The sequence below is a fragment of the Anas acuta genome, chromosome 1 (assembly GCF_963932015.1).
Source record: "Anas acuta chromosome 1, bAnaAcu1.1, whole genome shotgun sequence".
In the NCBI taxonomy this organism is placed as follows: Eukaryota; Metazoa; Chordata; class Aves; order Anseriformes; family Anatidae; genus Anas; species Anas acuta.
Window position 1 is genome coordinate 41,374,705 of NC_088979.1, and position 25,039 is coordinate 41,399,743.

Genomic DNA, 25,039 nt, shown 5'->3' on the forward strand with positions numbered 1-25,039 from the left:
TATTCCATACTATTTGATGTCATGCTAAACAATATATAGAGGTGGCTGGGCGCGGTGGGGGCTCCAGCTGCTTGGGGATAGGCTGGGCATCGGTCAGCGGGAGGTGAGCAATTGCATTGTACATCACTTGTTTGTATACATTAGTAGTAGTAGTACTATTATCATTATTATTATTATTTTCCTTTATTTTCTGTCCTAATAAACTGTCTCTGTCTCAACCCACAAGCTTCATTTTTCTAATTCTTTCCTCCCTCCCAGAGAGGGAGGGGGTAGGGTGAGCAAATGTCTGTGTGATGCTTAGCTGCTGGCTGGGTTAAACCACAACAGTCCTTTCTGGCACCCAACAAGGGGCCTGAAATGTTGAGATAACAACAGATCTAACCAAAGCATGTTAAAACATGATTCTTATAAGCAGTACATCAGTTTAATATTTGCTAATCACAATGCCAATTTTTGTGATCTCAAGTCTGTTGTGCCTGTTTTCCAAACTGAGTTATAGATCACATTACTTACTGTATGTGTTCCCTGTCATGTTGCTTATCATTTCTAGGGGTTGGTATATGGTTATTATTTTGATGTACTGTGAAACACTGGCTTATGATATGATAAAATTAGTGGCCATGAGACTAATCTGGTATTTGTACTCAGCATTGCTGTCAGCTCCATACTTTGGGAATCCTACCTTGGAAAATATTAATAATTATACCTTTCATGCTTTTTCTTCAGAGAGCCAATCTAAGGAGGGGTCATTTTTTTTTTCCCAGTTGTTCACTCTCCCTTTCTCCTCTACTCCTTTTTCTCCAGGCAAGTTATGGTAGCATTCCAAAACTTTGAATATCCTTGGGATGTTCAGACCAGCATGTTCTTATTGTTATATGTCCTGAATATGCTTCATGTTTTGTGTAAGGTTAAACAAATATTTAAGAGTGTCATCCAGAGATCTGTCTTGAAGTAGTATAGTTATGAGTGGCAGGGAGAGTGGGAGAATATGGGCAGGTATCTAGAGCAGTGGGCACCTCCAGTACTTTGGTAATTCACCTCTGAACAACTGCAAATACTACAAAAATGTGCTTGAAAAATCCTAAAAAAAAAAAAAAAAAAAAACTGCTTGAAAAAGGTGTGTCATCACCCTGGCAATACCAGAGACACACAAAAAACTGCAACGTGTTGGGGCTTGGCCTATGCTTACTTAGCTGCATTCAATGCCAATACAACCCCAGTGACAGACCCTGTGGACACTTCAACCCTTGAGACAGGTGCAGGAGCCCTTCCAAGCCCTACAAAGGGCCCCAGTGCTGAGTCAGGGAAACAAACTGTACTAGTGTCGGTTGCACCCGTAACCAAGATGAAAAAAATGGTTTAGAGAATCACATCATTTAGAACACAGAGAAACTCCTACTAAGACTAGGTATGAAGAAGACAAGGCTGGTCCATCAGAGGAACAGGAGGATGAAGATGAAGATGTCTAAAAAACATCAATAACTACTCAAAACCTATACCAGCATGAGTTATGAGATGTGTGAAAAGATTAGGTCATTGTCTAGGTGAGCACTTGTCACCTGCCTGTTCCGATGCTGGGACACCAGAGCCAGTAGTCTGGAATTGGAGGAAGGGAAGCCAGGCAGATGGGATACCTTGCTAGGGATGCGGGCATTGACAAACCAATTGGAAATGAAGCACAAGGCTTCAGCCTCTGAAGATGTCTCCTGTCAGCTGTGAAGGAAAGGTATTTCTTCAAGGAAGAACTTGTATGTCTACCAGGCAAGTGGACCACTATGGAGAGGGGAATCCAGTGCCTGAGGGAATTGGCCATATGGGAGGTGATTTATAGGGACCTACACAATGAACAGATATCCAAAGATACAGATGGAGTCAAGTGTATATTACCCATGTGGTGGAAGTTTGAACAGAGTACAACATCATTGTATGGCAGTAATGACCTGGAAAGACCATGAGGAATGCACGGTGGGTGAATTGGCGAAACAACTCCGGCAGTACAAATAAAGTCTTTCCTCTTCCCTACAGGCCTGTGTCTCGGCTGTGGAAAAACTTTCTCAGGAGTTCCACCAACTAAAAGAGAATACTTTGTAGAAACTTTCTGAAGAGGTCCAACAAAGTGAATTTATCTTCCTCCCCAGCTGTACAAACCAAGGTCTCAGCTATCAGGGGCAAGCGTACTTCTGTGCAAGGAAGAAAATATAGTGGGTACACACCCCATGCCACCCTGTGGTTTTACCTACATGACCATGGAGAAGACATGAGAAAATAGGATGGAAAATCTATCTCAATTCTAGAGGCATGGGTATATGAGTTGCAAGGAAAAACAATTGGAAAAAAATGTGGTTCTCTGAGAAAATTGCTGCTCCAATTTCCAGTAGGCAGTACTCCAGACACAGAAATGAAGATTCCGACCAGGATTAGAGGGGTCCTGCCTCCAGCCAGGGGGAGGAAATGGAGAGTCAAGCTTATTGGACTGTGTGGATTCGATGGCCTGGCACAGCAGATGCACAGAAGTATAAGGCTTTAGTAGACACCTGTGCACAGTGTATTGTAATGCCATCAAGCTATAAAGGGCCAGAACCCATCTGTATTTATGGGGTGACAGGTATATCCCAGCAGTTAACTGTATTGGAGGCTGAATGAGTCTTACTGGAAATGAGGGGCAAAAGCATCATATTGTGACTAGTCCCGTGCTCTATGCATCCTTGGCATAGACTAGGAGAGGATATTTCAAGGACCCAGAAGGGTACTGGTGGGCTTTCAGCATAACTACCTTAGAGACATTAAATAATTGTCTACATTGGCCGGTCTCTCAGAGGACCCTTTTGTTGTGGGGTCACTCAGGGTGGAAGAACAACAGGTGCCAATCGCTACCACAACTGTGCACCAGCTGCAATATCACACAAACCAAGACTCCCTGATACCCATCAATAAGCTGATACATCAACTGGAGAACCAAGGAGTGAACAGCAAGACTCATTCACCTTTTAATAGTCCCATATGGCCAGTGTGAAAGTAATGGTGAGTGGAGACTAATAGTAGACTATTGTGGCATGAGTGGAGTCATGCCACCACTGAGTGCTGTAGTGCCGGACATGCTAGAACTCCAGTACAAACTGGAATCAAAGACAGCCAAGTGGTATGCCACAACTGATATTGCTAATGCGTTTTTCTACATCCCTTTAGCAGGAGAGTGCAGGCCACAGTTTGCTTTTACTTGGAGGGGTGCCCATTACACCTGGAATCGGTTGCTCCAGGGATGGAAACACAGCCCTACCATTTGCCATGGACTGATCCAGTCTGCACTGGAGCAGGGGGAAGCTCCTGAACACCTGCAATACATCAATGACATCATTGTGTGGGGTGACACAGCAGAGGAGGTTTTTGAGAAAATGAAGAAAATGGTCTAAATCCTTCTGAAGGCTGCTTTTGCCATAAAACAAAATAAAGTCAAAGGACCTGCATAAGAGATCCAGATTTTAGGAATAAAATGACAGAATAAAGATGGACATCATCAAATCCCAGTAGATGTGATCAACAAAATAACAGCTATGTCTCCACCAACTAGCAAAAAAGAAAGATAAACTTTCCTAGGTGTCATGGTGTTTTGGAGAATGCACATTCCAAATTAGTCTGATTGTAAGCTCACTCTATCAACTAACCAGTAAGAAGAACAATTTCAAATGGGGGCCCAAGCAATGACTAGTGTTTGAACAAACTAAGCAGGAAGTACTTCATGCCCTTGGGCAAGTCCAAACAGGACCAGATGTAAAGAATGTGCTCTACACTGCAGCTGGGGAGAATGGCCCCACCTGGAGCCTTTGGCAGAAAGAGCCTGGGGAAACCTGAGGTCAATCTGTAGGGTTTTGGAATTAGGGATACAGAGGATCTGAGGCCCTCTGTATCTGTGGCCCTACACCGCAACCAAAAAAAGAGATATTGGCAGCACATGAGGGAGTTTGATCTGCTTTGGAAGTGTTTGGTACTGAAGCACATCTCTTCCTGGCACCCTGACTACCTGTACTGGGCTAAATGTTCAAAGGAAGGATCCCCTTTACACATCATGCAAATGATGCTACATGGAGTAAGTGGGTTGCACTGATTACTCAGCAAGCTCGAACAGGAAACCCCAGTCACCCAGGAACCTTGGAAGTGACTATGGACTGGCCAGAAGGCAAATATTTTGGGATACCCCATTGGAGGAGGTGGCCTGTGCTGAAGAAGCCCCACTGTACAACAATCTACCAGAAAATGAGAAACAATATGCCCCGTTTAGTGATGGGTGCTGTTGTATTGTGAGAAACCATCGGAAGTGGAAGACTGCTGTATGGAGTCCTACATGACAAGTTGCAGAAGCTGCTGCGGTAGAAAGTGAATCGATTCAGTTTTCAGAAGTGAAAAGTGAAAGTGAAGTGAAAGCCACACAGCTGGCTATAGAAATCACTGAACAAGAAAAGTGGCCAGTTCTCTGTCTCTGTACTGATTCATGGATGGTAGCAAATGCCCTTTAGGGGTGGTTACAGCAATGGAAGCAGAGGCAAACCCATCTGGGCTGCTGCATTGTGGCAAGATATTTTTGCCCAGGTAGGGAACCTGGTTGTAAAAGTACATAATGTAGAAGATCAACGTACCCAAGAATCGGGCCACTGAAGAACATTGAAACAACCAGCAGGTGGATCAGGCTGCTAAGACTGAAGTGGCTTGGGTGGACCTGGACTGGCAACATAAGAATTAATTATTTATAGCTCAATGGACCCATGACACTTCAGGCCATCAAGGCAGAGATGCAACATACAGATGGGCTTGTGATCAAGGGGTGAACCTGACCATGGACACTATTGCACAGGTTATTCATGATTGTGAAACATGTGCTGCAATCAAGCAAGCCAAGTGGTCAAAACCTCTTTGGCATGGAGAACAATAGCTGAAATATAAATATGGAGAGACCTGGCAGATTGATTACATCACACTCCCTCAAACCCACAATGGCAAGTGCCATGTAGAAGCAACCTAACCTTCCACATGGAAGCAAACTAATGTTGGAAGCAACCACCAGACGACTGGAAACATATCCTGTGCCCAATGCCACTGCCTGGAACACTATCCTGGGCCTATTTGGCAACATGGCACCCTAGAAAGAATTGAGACAGACAATGGGACTCATTTCTGAAACAACCTTATAGACACTTGGGCCAAAGAGCATGGTATTGATTGGGTGTATCATATTCCTTATCATACACAAGTCTCTGGGAAAGTTAAGCAATACAATGGGTTGTTAAAGACTACACTGAAAGCAATGGGTGCTGGAACATTCAAAAATTGGTATACATGCTTGGCAAAGGCCACCTTTTTAGTCAATACTGGGGGATCTGCTAACCAAGCTGGACCCGCCCTATCAAACCTGTTACATACTGTAGTAGAGGATACAGTTCCTGTAGTGTAGTTCCTCCCAGAGAGAGAGTGGGTGAGCAAACCGCTGTGTAATGATTGGCTGCCAGCTGGGTTAAACCACAACAAGTGCCTAAAAGGGCATCATGCTTATAAATTTTGTAGCTGTAGAACCATAAAAAGCTCTGGTTAGAAGGAACCTCAGAAGGTCATTTATGCTAACCTGCTTTAAACTAGGAAAAGTTAGATTGGGTTTCTTATGGCCTTGTTCACATCAGGTTTGAAAATCTCCAAAGACAGTTCCCAGAAGTTCTCCAGGAAAATTGTTCTAGTGCTTAGTCACTCTCATTCTGATTTTCATCTCCCACCCCACATCATTTCCTTTGTTGCAACTGTTATCCATTGCTCCCTGTCCTTCTCCTACACACAGTAAAATGAATCTGGTTCTATCTCTATGATCCAAATTTTGAGGAAATTAACCAATTCACTGGACTACAGTAACCATTGTTTATATAACTTTGATGAAGAAATCACTTTTATCCACAGACCATATACAAATTCTTCTGAGTTGCATAGTAGTGTTTGGTCTTTGTATGAATATTTTCAAAGCTTCCAAATAATCTGGATACCTGAATTTTTGGATTTCTAGCTTCATTTTTAAAAGCTTGAATTTCAGAAAGTCTTTGAGGCTTATGTTTGAAATGGAGTGGCAGGAGCATTAACATTGATCAGGGCGAGCTGCCACTAGGCACACTAGGCTAAGACATACTAGTAAATTCTCTATTATCTTGTGGATAATGTTAAAGTTAGATGGCAGCTACTGAAGAAATACATAACTGACTTTTACAGAACTTTGAGCTAGAACATTTTATTTCATAAATGGCATTGAAAAAGTCTGAAGTTTGGTTGACAAAACTTGAAGTACCTGTAATCAGTAGTCACACTTGAAAATCTTGGCCTCAAGCTTTGTTTATTGGACAGTCTTGTGTCAAATAACATGAAAGCAAATAACAAATGATCAATTTTCAGTAATTTATAGTGCCTTTAACAATTAGAGGGGTTTAACTTTCAGGTTAAAAAAAAAAAAAAAAAAAAAAAAAAAAGCTTTAAATCTCTTTCCATAGTTAAAAAGAATGATAATGATAATGATTCTTTATTAGAGTCTGTTGGTTCCTTAAAGATGGATTTTCCTAAAACTTTGGACATCTAGATTCTGACTCCAAACTTCTTAAGGATCTGACCATAACCTATTATTAAGTTACAAGCAAGATACACATAGGGTGACATCTTTTTTAATTTTGTCCTGAGCTTTGATGGTGCTTAGTTTCACTGTAATGGGGAATACCTACATCTGATTGGCTATTGGCCCATCCAACCTTAACCCTGTTAAATCCCAGCTACTGTTTATCTGTTAGCAATGATTACTGTAAGTAATGATTTTTCAGTGGACATATGGTGGAACCTACAGGAGGGCAGGTAAGAGTTGACAGAAGCTATTTCCTGGATAGCTTAAAAACACATGGGTAAATTGATAGTCTATTATTCCAGAGAATGTTCTGTTCTAAGAGAAAGATGGAGAAAGAGAATGCTTCTTCCCTTATATGCTCTAACTGTCCCACATAGCTGGGGTGCTTACTAATGTAGATACGTGGAACATTTCAACACAGACAAAAGGAGACTGTAATACGGCTAGCCAAAATCTTAATTAAGTAGCCAGCAATAAGAACATGCTGAAATCCAGGAAGCCTGTCAATCTCACACTTGCAATCCCCAGACTATCCAGGGATAATGAAATAGGTTGGTCCAAGAGAGATAATCTCTTCAACTTTCCAAAACAAGCATGTTCCCTAAGGAAAGCAGAAGCAGGCAGGTATGGTTTAGAAGGAAAGACAAGGCAAAGTAAGCAATAGGGACAGTAACCAAAATCAATCATACATCTCTGACTTTTGAATTTTCTGTAACAAAACTATCTTGTTTTCAGATCTGTTTTTAAATAATCATTTTTACTCTTTGTTTTAAACCATCCTTCTTTTCTCTCTCAAAATAGCATTTAAGGATATACTAAGGCAGAAGTAATTATTTTTTTCAAATGCATGTTTAAATGTTTGAATGCTTGATGTTTGTTAAAAAATGTGTTAGGATACCAAAATGAAGGAGACATGAGACAAAAACAACTGGATTACTCCTGCATTTTTGTAGTTAGGGGAATAATATGTTTTGTTCCATCAATGTGTCCACTTTACATTATTCAGCACAAAGCTTTGTGAAATAAGAATCATGGGAATACCACAGTATAAAGGAAAAAGGTACAAATAACAGCTTCATAAACTGAGAGATGTACATAAATAAATCATGTAGATAGGGGCAGTTTGCTTAGTTGGCAAAAAATAAAAATAAAAAAAAAAAATCTGCTTGTTAAACAATAACCACAGAGTGTGCTTTTATGATGTTTTTCACCACAGTAATTCATATTAGAGATAGAAGCAGTTGCATGTTAAATAAAATCATTCAACATTGTTCTTCACACATTACAAAGAGCTGACTTATGTTGTTTTTAGATGCCTCCCATTAGAAAGTAAATATTCCTCTGATGTTATACATTTCAGAAAATTTAATAAAGATGAACTGTAAATAAAATCGCAGGGAGATTTCAGACAGTTTTATTAGCAGATTGTTGAAAAGAAAAGAAAATTAAATACAATAACAGTAAACGTGGTTCTCACATTGAAACCAGGCTCAAATAACTAGGCTACCATAGAAAAATTTCCAATTCTTGCATTATGATGTAAAAACAGATTTTTGTACAGATTTTGTACAACAAAATTTGTAATAACCTTTTTTTCATTTTTAGAAAACTTTAAATATATAGATAAAAATAGACAATTTTCATAGATCCTACATGAAGATGAGTATGTTCTGTTCCAAGGGCTTGCATAGAGCGCAAATGTGGTTATAATATAGAACAACTAGACATTAATATCTTTAAGATTACAAAAGCATATAAACAATATCATGAGCACAACTTTTCTTCTTAATCTATAAAAAAAAAAAAAATACCAACCCAAAACCTGTATAACTAAAGAGGGGCAAAAAATTCAACTTACGTTAATATCTCATGGTCTGTAATATTTACAGTTTTTAGCAAGATTCTTTCTAGACATCCAACTTATAAATTGGTTTCCCCATAATCCTTTGTATTTCCATTTATGTACCAAGCCAAACACTGAGGCATTCCCAAAGGTCTTGAAAGTATACACTGTAAAACTACTAAACCCTACTTACAGGTGACTCTATGCAAGGATCAGAGCAATGGTAAATGCTACTACATATTTCAGTTGTAGGCTTTTAATTCTCCTTCAGATATGAATGATTCAAAAGCTTGCCACAAGATCATCTAACTTTACAGCTGTTAACCCTTTAAAGACTGCATATGAAAAAACCTGGAGTACAGAATCCCATATGTGTTCAAGCAACTATGAAAAGTATGAAAGAATCATGGTTAGAAAATAATATCACTATAAAATATTAGATAACAATATTTAATGAAAAATATTGCTCAATATTAAAAAAAAAAAAATGACGTGAATTTGTATGTACATCTTTTCTATTGTTAAAAAAGGATCATGGTGAAGTAAAGATGAACCACACAAAATAAATGTGTACCAGTATTGCAAGGAAGACCTACAAACTATAGTATAGAAGCTCAGTGCTAGTGTTTACAAAATGTTGTTGTTTTTTGTTTTTTTTTTGACAAAATAATATTAATTTCCAATCAGAAATATTTTTAAAGAAATATTTGCTTTAAGTTAGGCATCTTAGACATTTAAGATTCTGATATGTTTCCATGTAATAAATAATATTTTATATGCATAAAACATTTAAGATGAAGAAAGAATAATCACAAAACTTACAGGAATAGCACTGATTCACAAAATCAGTCTTTAAAGGGGTAACCCAAAGGTATGCAAAGCAAATAACATAATTTTTAGTAATGTAATAAGCATTGTGTTGCAGCTTACTTCCAGTTATCAGCACAAAGGTGAAAACACATATTGTAGCTTTCATAAAGACAGTGAAAATAACACATAACCACCCATCAAGGTGGGAGGGACAATAGACTTCAACTGTATCACTCAGTTCTACGTGGAATTGGACTGATACATCAAGTGTTTGCTAGGTTCTCTTTTTTTTTTTTAGCAACATTTACGTAATATGACATTAACATATAAAAATATTTCTGGCATTTTGACTTGCTGCTCAGCCACAGTCCATTCTTAACAGTGCACTAATCAGGGCACTAACCAGGGCTCAATATACAAATAAAAGTGGCTGATACAGAATTCTGACTTGTTACCAGATGCTTAAGATCTCATTCAGTAATACTGTGACTCCAGGACAAATATTTACATGCCTGCATGCGTTAAAACTAGAAAGTTGTCTTTCTGACCAACAGGGTGACAAAACAATATTATCTAAAATTTTCATTTCCTAAACGCTAGTTTTCTACTGCATACATAATACCTTCCTTGTGTGATTCGTGTTATATACTGTACATGTGACCAACAGTTTAATAAGAAGCAAAGTCTTTTATTTCATAAACCCCTGCCAGTTTACAATGAGAAATTATTACTCTTTTTATTGTATTTTTTATTATTATTATTTTAGGAAAAGAGACTTTGTGAACAGTAAAACAGTTTCTTTACATTCAGCACTTCTTTTCACTTACACAAAATTCCATTTTACTTAATGTAGTCTAACATACATGTGTTGGTCTCTTGGAAAGCATGTGGAAAAATGTCTTTAGAAGAAAACCCATGATCATAGTTTGAAAACTGAAGGTATCATTTCTTTCTTTTTCTTTTTCTTTTTTTTTCATTTTTTCTTTTTTTTTTTTTCCTTTTTTCTTTTTTTTAATAAGAATCCTCTTATGCCCTCTCCAAGTTCATGTCTGAGCTGTCATGCTGGTTTCGGTATGATATAACAGTCCGTAAGTGTACTTGGACACTGCTGGAAGGATCATTTGATGTGCTCAAATATAGAATCATCAGATGAGGACAGAGTTTGCATTCCTTGGAAGAGGGAATACTCAGCCTTGTTCTGACCTGCCTGTAATTTTAGTACAATAGTCCAGTGCACAGATGCAGATTTTTACTGTAAGAAGAATGCTACTGTACATTTACAAACATTCTCTAGATCTCCAGCTTGAGCCACGGGAGATAACCAAAGGAGGACGCTCTTGAAGAATTCCTTACATTATTGAAGAACATTGATGAATAAAGTTGAGGAAGTTGCCTTGAAAACACTTTGTTTCCACAGAACTCCTTATGGGTGAATGTCTTACTGCAAAGTTCTCTACCATAGCACAGGCATCTTCAGCAGGAAAAATTCAATACATGACAGTAGTTTTCAAATAAAGTCTTCCATCTAGAATATGAAAAACAAACATTTCCTTTATATAATTATATCTGCAACAAATCAAAAATAAGGGAGAAAAAACACAGGATTCAAAAACAGTGTAATTCTGTAAATTGCCACCTACCATAATTTGTGTTTTAATATTAAAAAATAAAAAATAAAAAGATTGAACACCATCATTGTTATTTCATGTGACAGTGGTCAAATTAACACCATTAAAAATTATACACACTTTTTAAGTTGTGAATACTGTAGCACCTCCTAAAGCTTTAATGTATGCTGTACTCATATCAGTGTGAGGGCACTAGGAACACAGGTGGAGCCCCTGTGCATGTGTTTTTACTGATATGCAAACTTAACTGAATAATGCTGAACAGCATTATTCGTTCATGGTTGCAGAGCAAAAATACTCTTGCATGCAATTGTTAGTACTCCCATCACTAAAGGCATAGCTCATACTTTCTGATTTAGTTATGTTGTTAAATATACCATGTAATGTAACCTTTGTGCACATTTGTAGCTATTTATATAGAACCCAGTATACAATATTTAATCCGTATCAGCGAAGTATAGCCTCCTTCTCCCATAAATGAGATTAACTGAACAATTACTATGTTAAAGATGTAAGCAAGTCTTTCTCACTATTCTTTTCCACCCAAGTGAGGAGCATATATTTAAGTGAGATATGTGTGATGGCAAGCAAGCTCACCCATCTAGTAACTGTTGACCTATATAAGAAGAGACATACCATATTTTCACCTAATTTATAAATAGAAACCAAATCTTTCTTTTCTGGGAGCATAAACATCTTATGCTCATAGTAATACAAAAAAAAAAAAATTAAAGAGGAAACAGATGATACATGTTTATTTTGCTGTACTGCAGAATATAAATTGTTTCTGTCTTGTGAGTAAAGCACATTGTGAAACATATTAATACTCCATGGTGCACAACTATGAAATGCTACTTATATTTCAGACTGTAATCCATCTGAATGTGCAAGTAGTAAGACAACTCCTGAAGTCTGCTTGAACACCTTCTTTTGGACCAAGTGAACTAGATCAGCATATATTTATAAAATTTCAGGGTTTCTTATATCTCTTTTGGTTTTCTTAGTTTACCCTCTTACTCAAAAATGGTTTTTAAAATTTGTAAAATTTTGAATGAGATCTTATTACACAGGAAAACAGTTGTGTGCTAAGAATTTATATAAGATTACTGATTTTTTTCAAATGGTTAGTTATTATTGAAATGTGCTACTTCACTTCCACAGGCTTCCTTTAATTGCTGAGAGAAAGAAAAGTTTAACTAGAAATTATACAAGCGTACATCACATATAGCTGAATAAATACACCCCTTCTTCACACCCTTTTCCAGTTTTTACATGTATTGTCTGGTTTCTATCAAAACTGCACAGGAAAAAAAAAAAAAAAAGTGTGAAAAGAATCTCTCCCACTTTTACAGTGATTCTTATCTAGTGTCCCTCTGGTTTTACACTTTAGCGGAGTGGATGATGACCTTCCCACCAGTTGGAGTTCTTCCACTCAAAACCATTTCTACATTCTCTTTGCTCTTTATAGTCTTTGTGTACTGAAAAGGGATTAAAAAAATTGAGTAAGGCCTTAAAGAATTTTTTATTCTTCTTTGATTCATGAAGCGAGCCACTAAAATGCTTATGGGAATTCAGGAGAGAACAAAGCTTTGAAAGTGAACTTGGTGAAGCTAAAGGCCTGGTAAACCACCTAAAAGAAAACCTACAGCAAGTGCTGCAGCATGCCAGAGCTACTAATGGCTATAGTCACACATAATTCTCCTACACATTTTGAATAAACACAGTAGACATTTACAGCACTAAAGCTGTCTGGATACCTCTGTACAAGAATTACTCTGTGTGTATACCAGCACTTTGGCGATCTTGAATGCTGTCTTTCTAATGAGTGCTATGCATAATTCCCACAACTAAACATTAAAATAACCTACAGACAATAACTTGTATTTTATTTTACTATATTAGGTCTCCACATGCATTTGTAAATGAAATATTTATTGAAACATTCTGAATTAAAATTACAGCTGTAGAAAGATGAATCCTTGTAGAAGCCAACAAAAGATCAACAATCTGGAGAGAACAGCAGTACAATTTTTAACAGCCTGATATATTTTACACTGCTTTAGAACCCTATCTGGCAGTGGGAGAAGATAGGCAGTCAATAGGAGATTTTTCATTATTAATGGAAGATGTTATCAGAACCAGCATTCTGTATCTATAGACAATGAACAGTAATAGAAATGATCAGCTTTATAAAGCATCTTTCTTACAAAGTAGGATGATTCTTTATACAATTTACTAACATTTACGATGGATACATACAATAAACATAAATCTTCCTGTTCTACTACCCAGACGACAGACTATTAAAAGGGAATCATCTGTATTCATAATAGACTTAAAATGTTATATAGGGACTCAGGAGCTGGTCTAATATCATTGCTAGGCTTCTTATGAAATATTCTCTATTAACTTGTTTGATTAATTTCCTTAGCATATTTTTCAGGATTCAGGATTCAGAATTCAGGAAGAATTTGACATTACAATTTTAAAATCAGTGCTGTCATGTTATGATGTAGATAAAGCACTTCCATGACTAAGTCATACTTAGTAAGAGTTTGAAATATGATAATAATTGTAAATTAATTCCTTTATTTTCTCAAGATTAGTCACAGGAAAAATGAGGCATCAAATGAATATCCTTTTCTTTATAAAAGGTGGCACGTATTGTGCCAACATGGAAAAAGTCACAAAGTAGAACTGCCTACCACCCTTTCAAAATAATCATGAGTTTGGGCAAAGAAGAAAGAGAAATAATTTCTTTATACTTTTTGTCTAGTATGCTCCTGTCTGTAGCTGAGAATTTCATGTAGCCATTCATGAAGAATGTACACTGTGTAAACAGCATTGCACTTCCAGAAACAAGATGACTTTGAACTATGGTAGGAAAAAGAGAGATAATTCCCAGCTTTGAAGAGGAATAATAACTTTGTACCATGTGGTGGCCAAATACTATAACTCTATCTGATTCCTGTCCCATTTCCTTTTCCAGACCCTATTGCCTTCTTCCTCACTGTTTCCATCTTGGTTCTCACTGTCCAAAGGTTCTTCTAAATTACTGGAACTTCTCAGTGTTGTTTTCAAAGCCACCTAAATCACTTTGCCTCTAGGTGTAGCAAGTGTTCCTATCTGAATACGAGCGGAGCATTACCACTGATAGCCCTTCATGTTTTCAGGGCTAAAATTATAAGCAAAATCTACAAGTCATGACATAACTATTAATCCTAAATCCCAAATCATGAGCATACCTCTGCTTCCTGCCTGCAGATCTGCTTTTATTTGGTATATGCATACGTTACATTACTTTCTATTGTTAGCAAATGCAGAATTTATCTATATGCATGAAAAACACTTTAGGCAAAACAAATATGGATTTTTCACATGAACATATATATATAAACATAAACATATACTACGTAAACTCTCACACACACAGAGTATTCTATAAAAATATTTAAACAGTCAATGTCCTTTTAGCTTGCTGAAAATCGATGATTCACAGTAAACTACCTCAGAATTATACACTTAAACACATAATATAAATACATAAAATATCATTTCATTCAGAGGAATTCAAGCAAAAACACAAACTGGGAAGATACTGCTAAATGTCTAAATAGAATTGTGCATGATTAGCAGATTGTCATCTGTTTTAATTGTTCTTTTGCAAATGGCAGTGTTCAGCAAGATCACATAAGCTCATGCTTGTAACTAAAAGTGAAAACACTACTACTGTTAAATCTCATTTGTTTTGGGCTGTGGACTGATATGACACAAATTCTAGCCAGAGTAAGGGAGAATTTTTTAGATCAACTCTGTAATTAAGACTCACTTTGAGGTTTTTGAATGAACATGCATGAGTAGTTAAAAGGTCATAAATGTTACAAAAAAAACTAACAACAATAAACAAAAATGGATCTGGCATAAATGTTTGCAATGCTGAAACAAATCATATGCCTTAAAATGCATTTCCACAGAGATGTCAACTTGGGGATAATTCACACAACTGTTCTATGGACAGCCTATAGTATATCTATGGATCTAACATTATCTTGAGTTAAAAATATAAAGCCTCTCAAATATTATTCTCATTAATATGCATCCTTGTAAAATGATAAAATTCTACAATGAAAAGTTAATTGTGATTTTAGTTGCAAACAAAATAAATCATACATTAGAAGATAATGCATGTATTTCTGTCATTCACTGCAAGTCACATCAGGGATGTTTGCCATCCAAATACATCACATTTTAGACTGTATTCTGAGAGCTGCTTTAAAAATAAACATAATAACAGTGATAAACATGAGTGTCATGAGTGAATACTGCAGTCTTTATGATAATCTGCAAATCAACATCAAAGGTGTGATGTCACACCTGAATTTAGTCAGTTGATACCACAGAAAACAGTACTGAGGAAAACTCTCCATAGTACTTGGGTAAGGTGTTTCCTACAGTGAGGAGCTCTGGAATACAAAGGAAATAGAAAAAAAAAAAATTACAGAATTTTTGGCAGAATGTCATGGACGGCTAATAGAAAGAAACCCACAGAGATTTTTTGCTTAAAAAAAATGTATGAGAAGAAAAATGAATAAGGAAATCAGGAATCTCAGTGGAAACTTTGGAAAAGTAAGATTAAGTTTTGGATTTATTTTGTTTGGTTGATTAATTATTACTGGTATTATTTTTTATGATTTTAATTGGTGAGTCATAGAACAGTAAATGCCAGCCCACAATCCAGGAACCTTTACAACAAACTGGACACAATTTTTGTCACTGGAATTCCTAATTATTATTAACATCATTTTGTCAATTATGCACAGGCCATTGATTAAAGTGATCTTCACTCAAAAAAGGTCTTAAGAATGTTTAAATGGTAGACCTACTTAGCTATTTATGTTTTCAAAGCGAAGAACCCCCCATTTTAGATTGATTTCTCTCACATTAATAAGAATACAACTGAAAGAAAGGACAGGATTTCTATTAACAGCTCTGACTCAGAAATTATCTTTGACTTCACTGTTCACCTCCCTGTTCTTCTGTCTTCCTTTAACCTTTCTCTTCCTTGTGTGTGGTGATGTCTGTCTGTTTTATTGTTCTTAGCAAAGTACAACACTGTTATAGCTGAAATCTTAAAGGACTACATTAACAACAAACACAAAAAGTAATAGAAAAAAAACACGTTGGAAGTCTATCACCACCACTGGTGACTGAGCCAATGTGAACTTAGATATCTCTTTTAAAACCACACATTGCAACACAAAATCCCCAGAACTAGTCCACATGCTCATTAGAGAAAAAAGAAACTTTGTACTGAAATTCAATATATGCTCACCACTGCCACAGCCTATAGCCATTCAAAAAATTGCTAACACCAGTTCCAGCAAGCTGATGTAATTATGAACTTTCTGACTCTCTCTACAGGAAAAGATAGGGTGGTAAGTAAATGAAATAATTTATTGTAAGTTAATGAAACATATTTTGTAACTTAATAATCATTACAGCTCTCTTCCTGATCATTTTATAAGCTGTAATGTAAGAGTGAAAAATACCATGATCCACCCTCAATTCAATAGATTAAAAGAAAAAGAAACAAAATATTGTGACATAAAAGGGGGCTACTTTTATCTAAATAAAAGAAAAGCTGTTCACCTGTGCTAAAGAACATAGCAAATTGTGTTTCCTTTTAGGAAGTTGCTTTATCAAAAATGGCAGCTATTTTCTCAGAAGTTATTTCCAGGCACCTGTAATCTAATGAGGTTTGTCCCTTTCAAAGAACAGTTGTACGTGCATGCCTGAATGCACACAACCTCTTCAGCCTAGAGCTGATAAAAGCATCTGCAAGTCATAGCTCAAGCACATTTAAATTATATAACTGGTTGGTTTATTTGTTTTAATAAGACGGGGCAAATGTGAATCACAGTGTACTTCTAACCTCTCATTCAACCTGATGTTTTAATCATTTGGAGGAAGAGAAACAAAACAAAAGAAAGGGATGGCAAACAAATGGTAATGATTCATGTGATATTTGATAAGACAGGAATGGGAAGTCAAAATAAAAGCAAGAATATTGTGACAGATGGAAGGTATCTAAGTCAAATTGTAACCCTTCTTTGAAAAACTTAAAGGAAGAAGCTAATCAAGGATAAAATCTGTTTTTGTATATTTTTCATATATTTTATTTAAAATAAAGACAAAAGAGGATGTATTTCCCACCAAAGCAGGAAGATAAAAATGGGAGTATACATTTTAAATAATGAGAAAACCATTTATGATGAGATTGATTCCTTTTCAAAGTTTGCAGAGTATGACATAGAATATAAACCCCGCTTCTGTAAATGTAGTCAGGAAATCCACTGAACAGAACTTTCTGCAATTTTTCCTATAAAATGCAAAACACTATGTTGCAAGGGGAAAAGACCTCTCCCAATACCAGAGGTTAATCAGAACACTGAAGCTTCATGACTCAACACTGAAAAGAAGGGACAGAGGGATCTATACTGTCCTGATATTGTTACTGTTTGATCACATATTGCAGAACATGGTTGAATCCACTGCCCTCTTTCCAAGTAGAACAAGAGAGGTATAGGAGGGCTGGATCAACTGTTGAGGCTTTGAAACTTGAGCAGTTGAGCAGTTATTTGGAAAAAAAAAAAAGTGCTTATCCAGTCTTTATGCAAAGATGGGTGTTTTCACACTGCATGTTCAATAAACTCATGCAAATAGGAAGTATGTAAACATATTTGGCCAAACACTATCCTAGTTTGCCCTTTGTATAACGCCAATAAATTAGTTTCAAATTTGCATATTGTTATTAATCATACACCTTTTGTTTCTCTATTTAACATTCATGTACAAATATATTTGTGTTAAAACTCAGTGCAAATATTCAGGAGATGGAGATGTTCATGCTTTTCTTTTTAAAATAATAATTTATACTTAGGATATTTTAATTCTGTCTGAATTTCCAGATTTAAAATAAATAAAAAGTAAATAAAAACATGGATGTATAAAAAAGAGAGTAAACACTTCTTTTTTTTTTTCAGCTATTTTAACTATTGAACTGTTGGGTTCTTCTTTCAGAAATTTTATCGTGTTTTAATCATGAATACATATTTTCATTACATCACTGAATACTGTGGGAGCAAGCAAAGGTCATCAATCTGGTCTCTAGTAAACTGATAAAGTATGGACTACCTGTATATGTCATATTCTATTATTTAAAGATCATATAGAACACACAGAGCTTGCCATTTTGAGCACTGAAAAGACTGAACTGGCAATGTGAGAAATTCTTTGAAAGAAATAGATTTTGAAAAATCACACCGTCTCTTATTGTTACCTTATGAACTTAGCTACCTTTTTTTTTTCCTATTCATATAAACAAAACAAAAGTACATCTAGAAAAAAACAACAGAACCTAAGTATTGTGGTCACTTCTATTTTGGGGGTTCTTGGTTGTTCAGTTGTTTGTTTTTGTTTTTTTTTTTGTTGTTTTTTTTTCGTGTGTGTGTGTGACATTGTATTGTGGTAATTTCTTTTGTTAAAAAAAAAAAAAACCTTCAATGGAATAATCATATGGAAAAGTTATTAAATTATGTAGTCATAACTAAATATGATCATAGTGTGTAGTGTGAGCTCACTGTGTTCAATGCTGTTTACCTGCTATCATATTTTCCAAAAGATAAAAATCTTTCTTCACATATATTGTTTTAGGAAGCCAATTAACAAGAAAACTTGAATCTGATAGCATAAAATTGAGAAAGAGTTGAGATCTAAATACTGGAATGTAGTTTCTGACATATATATTTTTTTTCCTTGTAAAATCTTGATGGAAACTGAAATTTTGAATTTTTTTTTTAGTCTGATTTCTCTTCTTTCCACTTTTCTTCTCAAACCTAATGAAGGCAAGACAGTATTATCTTTTCTAGAGCTTTACCCCAGACTACTTAATGAAACACAAGAAAAAGCTTATTTAATAGTGTACCTAACATCTTACCTAATACTCATATGCAGTGTGTCTTTTCTGATTCACAGAATCATAAATGTATATTACTATGCCCTACAAGCTACTTTTATAAACGAGTAAATTTCATTTGATGTAATACCTTAATAATTAAAAGATACATTTTGCCATTTTCAGATTAGAATTAAAACCCACAATTAATACAACAGTATGATCCAACTTGTATTTAATTCCAGTTTCTGAGGTGTGATTTCAAATACTGCAAAAGTTATTCCACATTTCAATGGAAAATAGAGCCATTTAAAGAGATCTTTTAGTTTTACTACTTACATTACCCTACATATATCAATTACATTATGTGTGGAATCCTATTCTAATATCAATATCACATTAACACTACATTTTTCTTTAATACCCAACCACCCATGTTCTCATCTGTGTGCTAAAACAGAACAAAGGCCCAAAGTAAACCATGAAGAAATAATCACATGTAGACCAGGAAGGAAAGAAGCTGTAAAATATATAGATTGTACAGTGGCAAGCCTATGGAAAATCTATTAAGGATCTGTGGGATGTCAAAAGATATGCAACATAAGCTTGCTGCTTATAGGGTATTTTGTATGAAAGCAAGCTTATGGCAGACAATGAAACCAAGCAGTCAGCTCTAGAACAGAAATGAGCAGTGAACTGAACATAATCCTTACTATTAAATAGAAATATGAATTGATCCTAATGATGATCTTGGGGCGTAGCATGAGCAACACAGCTTCAAAGCTGAAAAAAAAAAAACAAAAAAACAACAAAAAAAAAAACCTTCAGGTATGATGAAGGCTTCAAGCTGAAAGATGTATATGGTGTTTAACCTAGTAGTCAGCTATCAAGCAACACTTAAGCCAAATGCGTTTACTCCTGTAAGGAAAGGAAAATACTAGCATTTTAAACTATAGAAGAACTCTGTTTCTCTGACAAGTACTAACGCTAGCTCAGACAAACTTTTTTCAATTCATAATTCACACTCGTTCCCCTAACTGACTGTAATCTTCTGTCTTGGACATATCTTCATATATGTATTTAAGAACAGTGGTGACAAGACAATCTTTCCTACTCCCTCTCAGTGGTAGCATAATTCCAAATAGGTACCTCAAAATTACTATTCTTCCTTCAAAAAAAAAAAAAAAAAAAAAAAAAAAATCAATTAGCCCTAAGGCCAGGTGGTTTGAATTTGGCACAACTCTTTGCCAATAGATTACTCAGGGCAAAAAAAAAAATAAAAAAAATCTATGAATCTATGCCACACTGTCCTGGACACTAAGCCACATCCCCTGCGGAAAGAGAAGAGAGACTGGCTATATTAAATGCCAGAACCATCTTAACCAATGACCCTGGAATCAAGTGACTACCTAGGAGTCAGTAGAACTGACCTGTGTAAAATATCTGCAGTGTAAAATTTTCTTGCTTGGAAACATGATTTTGTCAAAACAGGGGAGATGAAAATGTTATGTCATGGTTGCTATTTATTTTTTTCTTTCTCTTGTTTTTTCTTCTTAGTTTTGCACTTATACTATCTATTTTCACTAGCAATAGCACCAGTGAATGGTGCTGTACAAGGCACTTTGCAGTACCACTCCTGGAACAGTAGTTTAGTGTGCTGATTACACATGCTCAGGGTGAATTCAAACAAGAATAATTTCAGAACAGGCTTCCAGTTTGATGCAAGGAAGAAAATCCATAACATGCAAATAAAACTCATTTATATGCTTATCATAGGAAGGAAAAACAAACAAACAAACAAAAAAAGATAATTCTTTGTAAATCCATTAAATAGTAGAGAGAGACACAAAACATGTCTATTTTCTATTACAAGAACTTGATTCTGATATAACCTTCCAAGATGAGAGGTTTTAAAATGGTCTTTAAGATAATATTTGTGAGATGATTGCCTTCAACTGCAAATTTTAAAACCCACTTAGTCCAATCCCTAATCCTACATCATTTTAGAAGTGAGTTAAGAACTGAGAATATCCTGAACATATATACTGAAATTCTGGTCCTCTAAAATAGACTTGGTTGTACATTTAATTTTAGCTGGAAAATCTAAGAGTCATAGGTTTTGCAATAATATGGAAAACCTACAGGGTAACCTTACTTTTAATTCCTAAAATTAGAATGCTTTTGTGCACTGAATTTAAGATCAAACTTTGGAACTATTACCCATTTGGAACTGGAAGAGAACTGATTTTTGCAAGTTTTATTAGTGTTTTAGCATTTCAATATTTTAGCACTGGGAACCAGATTGCTTATGATGGCATACTTACTGCTGTGATAGACACTGTGATTGTCATAACAAATTTGATGATAAGGATGAAAATGGAATTGATCCTCTAGTCAGTTATACCACTTTTATGATGCTTCCACTATTTCCCATGAAGCCAAGGAGTCTGATCCAACCACAATATTTTTATTTTCAATTCATCAGTGTGCCAACATACTGTACTCTCTTCAATACCTGGGAGTATATATCTTTGAGTCAGAGTATAAAGCTAAAAATGAGAGTAAATTATTGCTGCTTTTTATTTTATGTTTGTATTCAATATAATTTGATTACTTGAAAGGGCTTGTAGCCAGCATATTGCAGTGTGAAACAATATCATGAAAAATACATACTGTTTAATGCAAGAGTTGCGTGTACAGTTTGTTATAGGCAAAATTTGCAGAATCAACAAACAGACTAAATAAACAAGTCAAAATATGAGTTATATAACATAGTATTATATATTTTTAACAATCTTTATTCTAATTTCATGCCCATAAACCAGCACTGTAAATTTCTTTGTCCTGACTTCGTAACAGTTTGTTTCTAAGGCTAGCTATAACATTTTGTGTTCCATCCTTTCTAACGTCCGTGACAAAACACACTATTATGTTATTGCAGCTTTTCCTAAGCTATTAGAGACTACATCACTTAAAAATAAATAAATAAGGCTGACAAGAATATAATAGGATTTTTTTTTTCCTTTTAACATTACTTATACACTTTTTCTGTTTCTCAACCAGGAAAAACAAAATGACATCACATTATCATTACATATGTTGCTGTCTCCCAGGATGCCCTTCAGGTGTTATGGAACTTTACAAAGACCAAAATACTTCCTCAGAAGGGTTGAAATGCTAGAGATTTCTTTTTTAAAGCTAGTGTTCTACCCTGTAGAATATTTTTTCCTCTTTACAAGCCAGCTGGCAGTTCACTGGAAGAATATTTGAGATATATATAACTTGAGATACTAATAAAGATGGGTCATGTTCCATACCAAATCCATTGGAAAGCTGAATGCTTGATTTTTACAAAGCCTAAATTTTTTGATATTATCATTCTTTATTATATTAATATAAATACAATCACTGCTGGAAAATAGTTTTTAAGGATTAAAAAAATCATTGTTTTGTCATTTTCCAGTCAGGCATTTATATGAACATTACAGACATATTAATAATTTATCTTAAAATATAATGCTATGAATATTTCCCATTTCTGAAGGACTTTTTTTTGTATGTATTTTGTTTTTGTTGTTTGTTTTCATCTCACTGGCAAAGAGAAATTATGAAAATTAAGATCTTTGGCCACTATAAAAGTACATTGTCAGATCCTTACCTAGTATAAATTTACAGTTTATACTAGGCAAGGATTTTTTTCCCCTTCCCCTTCCCCTTCCCCTTCCCCTTCCCCTTCCTCTTCCCCTTCCCCTTCCCCTTCTCCTTCCCCTTCCCCTTCCCCTTCTCCTTCCCCTTCCCCTTCCCCTTCCCCTTCCCCTTCCCCTTCCCCTTCCCCTTCCCCTTCCCCTTCCCCTTCCCCTTCCCCTTCCCCTTCCCCTTCCCCTTCCCCTTCCCCTTCCCCTTCCCCTTCCCCTTCCCCTTCCCCTTCCCCTTCCCCTTCCCTTTCCCCTTCCCCTTCTTCCCCTTCCCCTTCCCCTTCCCCTTCCCCTTCCCCTTCCCCTTCCCCTTCCCCTTCCCCTTCCCTTCCCCTTCCCCTTCCCCTTCCCCTTCCCCTTCCCCTTCTTCCCCTTCCCCTTCTTCCCCTTCCCCTTCTTCCCCTTCCCCTTCTTACCCTTCCCCTTTCCCTTCCCCTTCCCCTTCTTCCCCTTCCCCTTCTTCCCCTTCCCCTTCCCCTTCCCCTTCTTCCCCTTCCCCTTCCCCTTCCCCTTCCCCTTCCCCTTCCCCTTCTTCCCCTTCCCCTTCTTCCCCTTCCCCTTCCCCTTCTACCCCTTCCCCTTCTTCCCCTTCCTCTTCCCTTCCCTTCCTCTTCCCTTCCCTTCCCTTCCCTTCCCTTCCCTTCCCTTCCCTTCCCTTCCCTTCCCTTCCCTTCCCTTCCCTTCCCTTCCCTTCCCTTCCCTTCCCTTCCCTTCCCTTCCCTTCCCTTCCCTTCCCTTCCCTTCCCTTCCCTTCCCTTCCCTTCCCTTCCCTTCCCTTCCCTTCCTTCTCTCATCTCATCTTGTCTTCCCCTACCCTCTATCTCTCCCTGCTTCCTTCCTCATCCCCTCCCCCTCCCCTTCCTCCCCTCTGTCCCTCTCCCTCCTCTTCTTTTCTTTCCTTTTCCTTCCCCCCCCCCCCCACTTTTTAAACACATGTAAAAGTAATACAGTAACTGAACCAGAGTGGTATTTTAGGAAGGTGGTTGCTTCTCTAACTCTTAATGCAGTACAAAGGGTTTTCTACCTGATACATCATCACCATACATTTTTATTTACATTTTAAGTTTAGCTGCTCTTTTGTCTCAGTTTGCCCATATTACATGAATGTTGAATTCTCATTCTTAATAGCTGGACTTTGGGGTCCTATGTCAGGGAAGTGGGGTTGGGGGGGTGGGGGGGAATGGGAAGGGTGAGAGGTGGGGGAGCCTCAAAGTTTGGACCGGATGACCTTAGAAGTCTTTTCCAACCCAAATGATACTGTAATTCTATGACTTTGGACCATATGGTTAGTTTAGGATTATAAAAGTGAAACTACCACTTACTACACCAAAACATTGCCACTTACTAATACACCACTTCTGATCTAATATAGAATAATGAAGGTAAATGAGTCTATTAAATTTTTCTCATATGAAAATCAAGGCAGTCTGTCTTTATACAAAATTGTGACTATCAAGTCTTTCCTTATGAGACACGACAAAATAGTTTTCCTATATTGCCCTGTACTAGATTTGAAAGTAATTATAATTAGTTTATTGGTTGTAAAATGCTGTTTCACGTATTGCTCTCTTCACCACTTTTTTAATCCCTGGGAACAAGATCAGTCATCAATGACAATATAAAAGAAAAAGTTAATAACATAACTGAACTTCTATTATGCCTTTCATCCAAGAATCTAGAATACTTTACAAGCATTACAAAAAGTTTCACAACACCCTTGTGAGATACCAAAGCATTGGTTTCACCATCAAGAAATCAGTAGATAAAAATTGTATAAAGATCTCATTGGTTCTGGATTGAGGCATTGGTTGAAATTTCACTGAAGCATGAAAAAAATGAGCTGTTCCTCTACTATATCAGTCAACAGCAAGACATCAGACTCAAAACTTATAAGCAATACAAACGAATGATATTATTTTAATTCTGAAAATTATATTACTTAACTCTTTCTTGCTGCAAAATGTGACATAAGCAGAAAGTGACTCCTTAGCATGTACTTATCATGGCTGACACATTCTATGTTTATCCTTTCCGATTAGATTATCTTGGGCTACTTCAACTGTAGAACTAACTTATAGTATAGAAAAATAAAATAAAATCAATAAACAGAAGCTAAACCAACCAGCAACAAATAAGCTACTTTCTCACCTCTAAAAAATGAATTTTTTATTTCTGGAATTTGACTCAACTTGCTAAATTTGTTTGTGGATGTCTACAGAAGGGTACTCTACTTATGTTCCTTCCATAGACAAAAGATAAATATAAACACCTATTTTATGAAGTGATTAACTGTACAGTAGATGTTTCTCTCCATTCCCTCCATAGAGGGTGTGGGGTGACAAGCACAGATGCAGATGTCTACATTGTAGACTTCTACACTTCATCACGTTAATTCCAGCCCATGTCTTGTTTACAAGCAATGTTACATTTGAATGGAGAAACATTTACCAGTTGTCCATTACAAATTATTGATGA

The 25,039-nt window shown here is 36.3% G+C and overlaps 1 protein-coding gene across 6 annotated transcripts in view; it reads right to left on the reverse strand.

The window, feature by feature from the left end:
- Window positions 1-8,032: 8,032 nt before the first annotated feature.
- Window positions 8,033-25,039, reverse strand: part of DACH1 (dachshund family transcription factor 1) — a 368,409-nt gene continuing 351,402 nt past the window's right edge. For all 6 annotated transcript variants that reach the window (XM_068675974.1, XM_068675983.1, XM_068675993.1 and 3 more), the window contains one exon: window positions 8,033-10,812. In XM_068675974.1, the coding sequence (XP_068532075.1) occupies window positions 10,775-10,812 (38 nt within the window). In that variant the 3' untranslated portion in view covers window positions 8,033-10,774. The remainder of the gene's footprint in view (window positions 10,813-25,039) is intronic.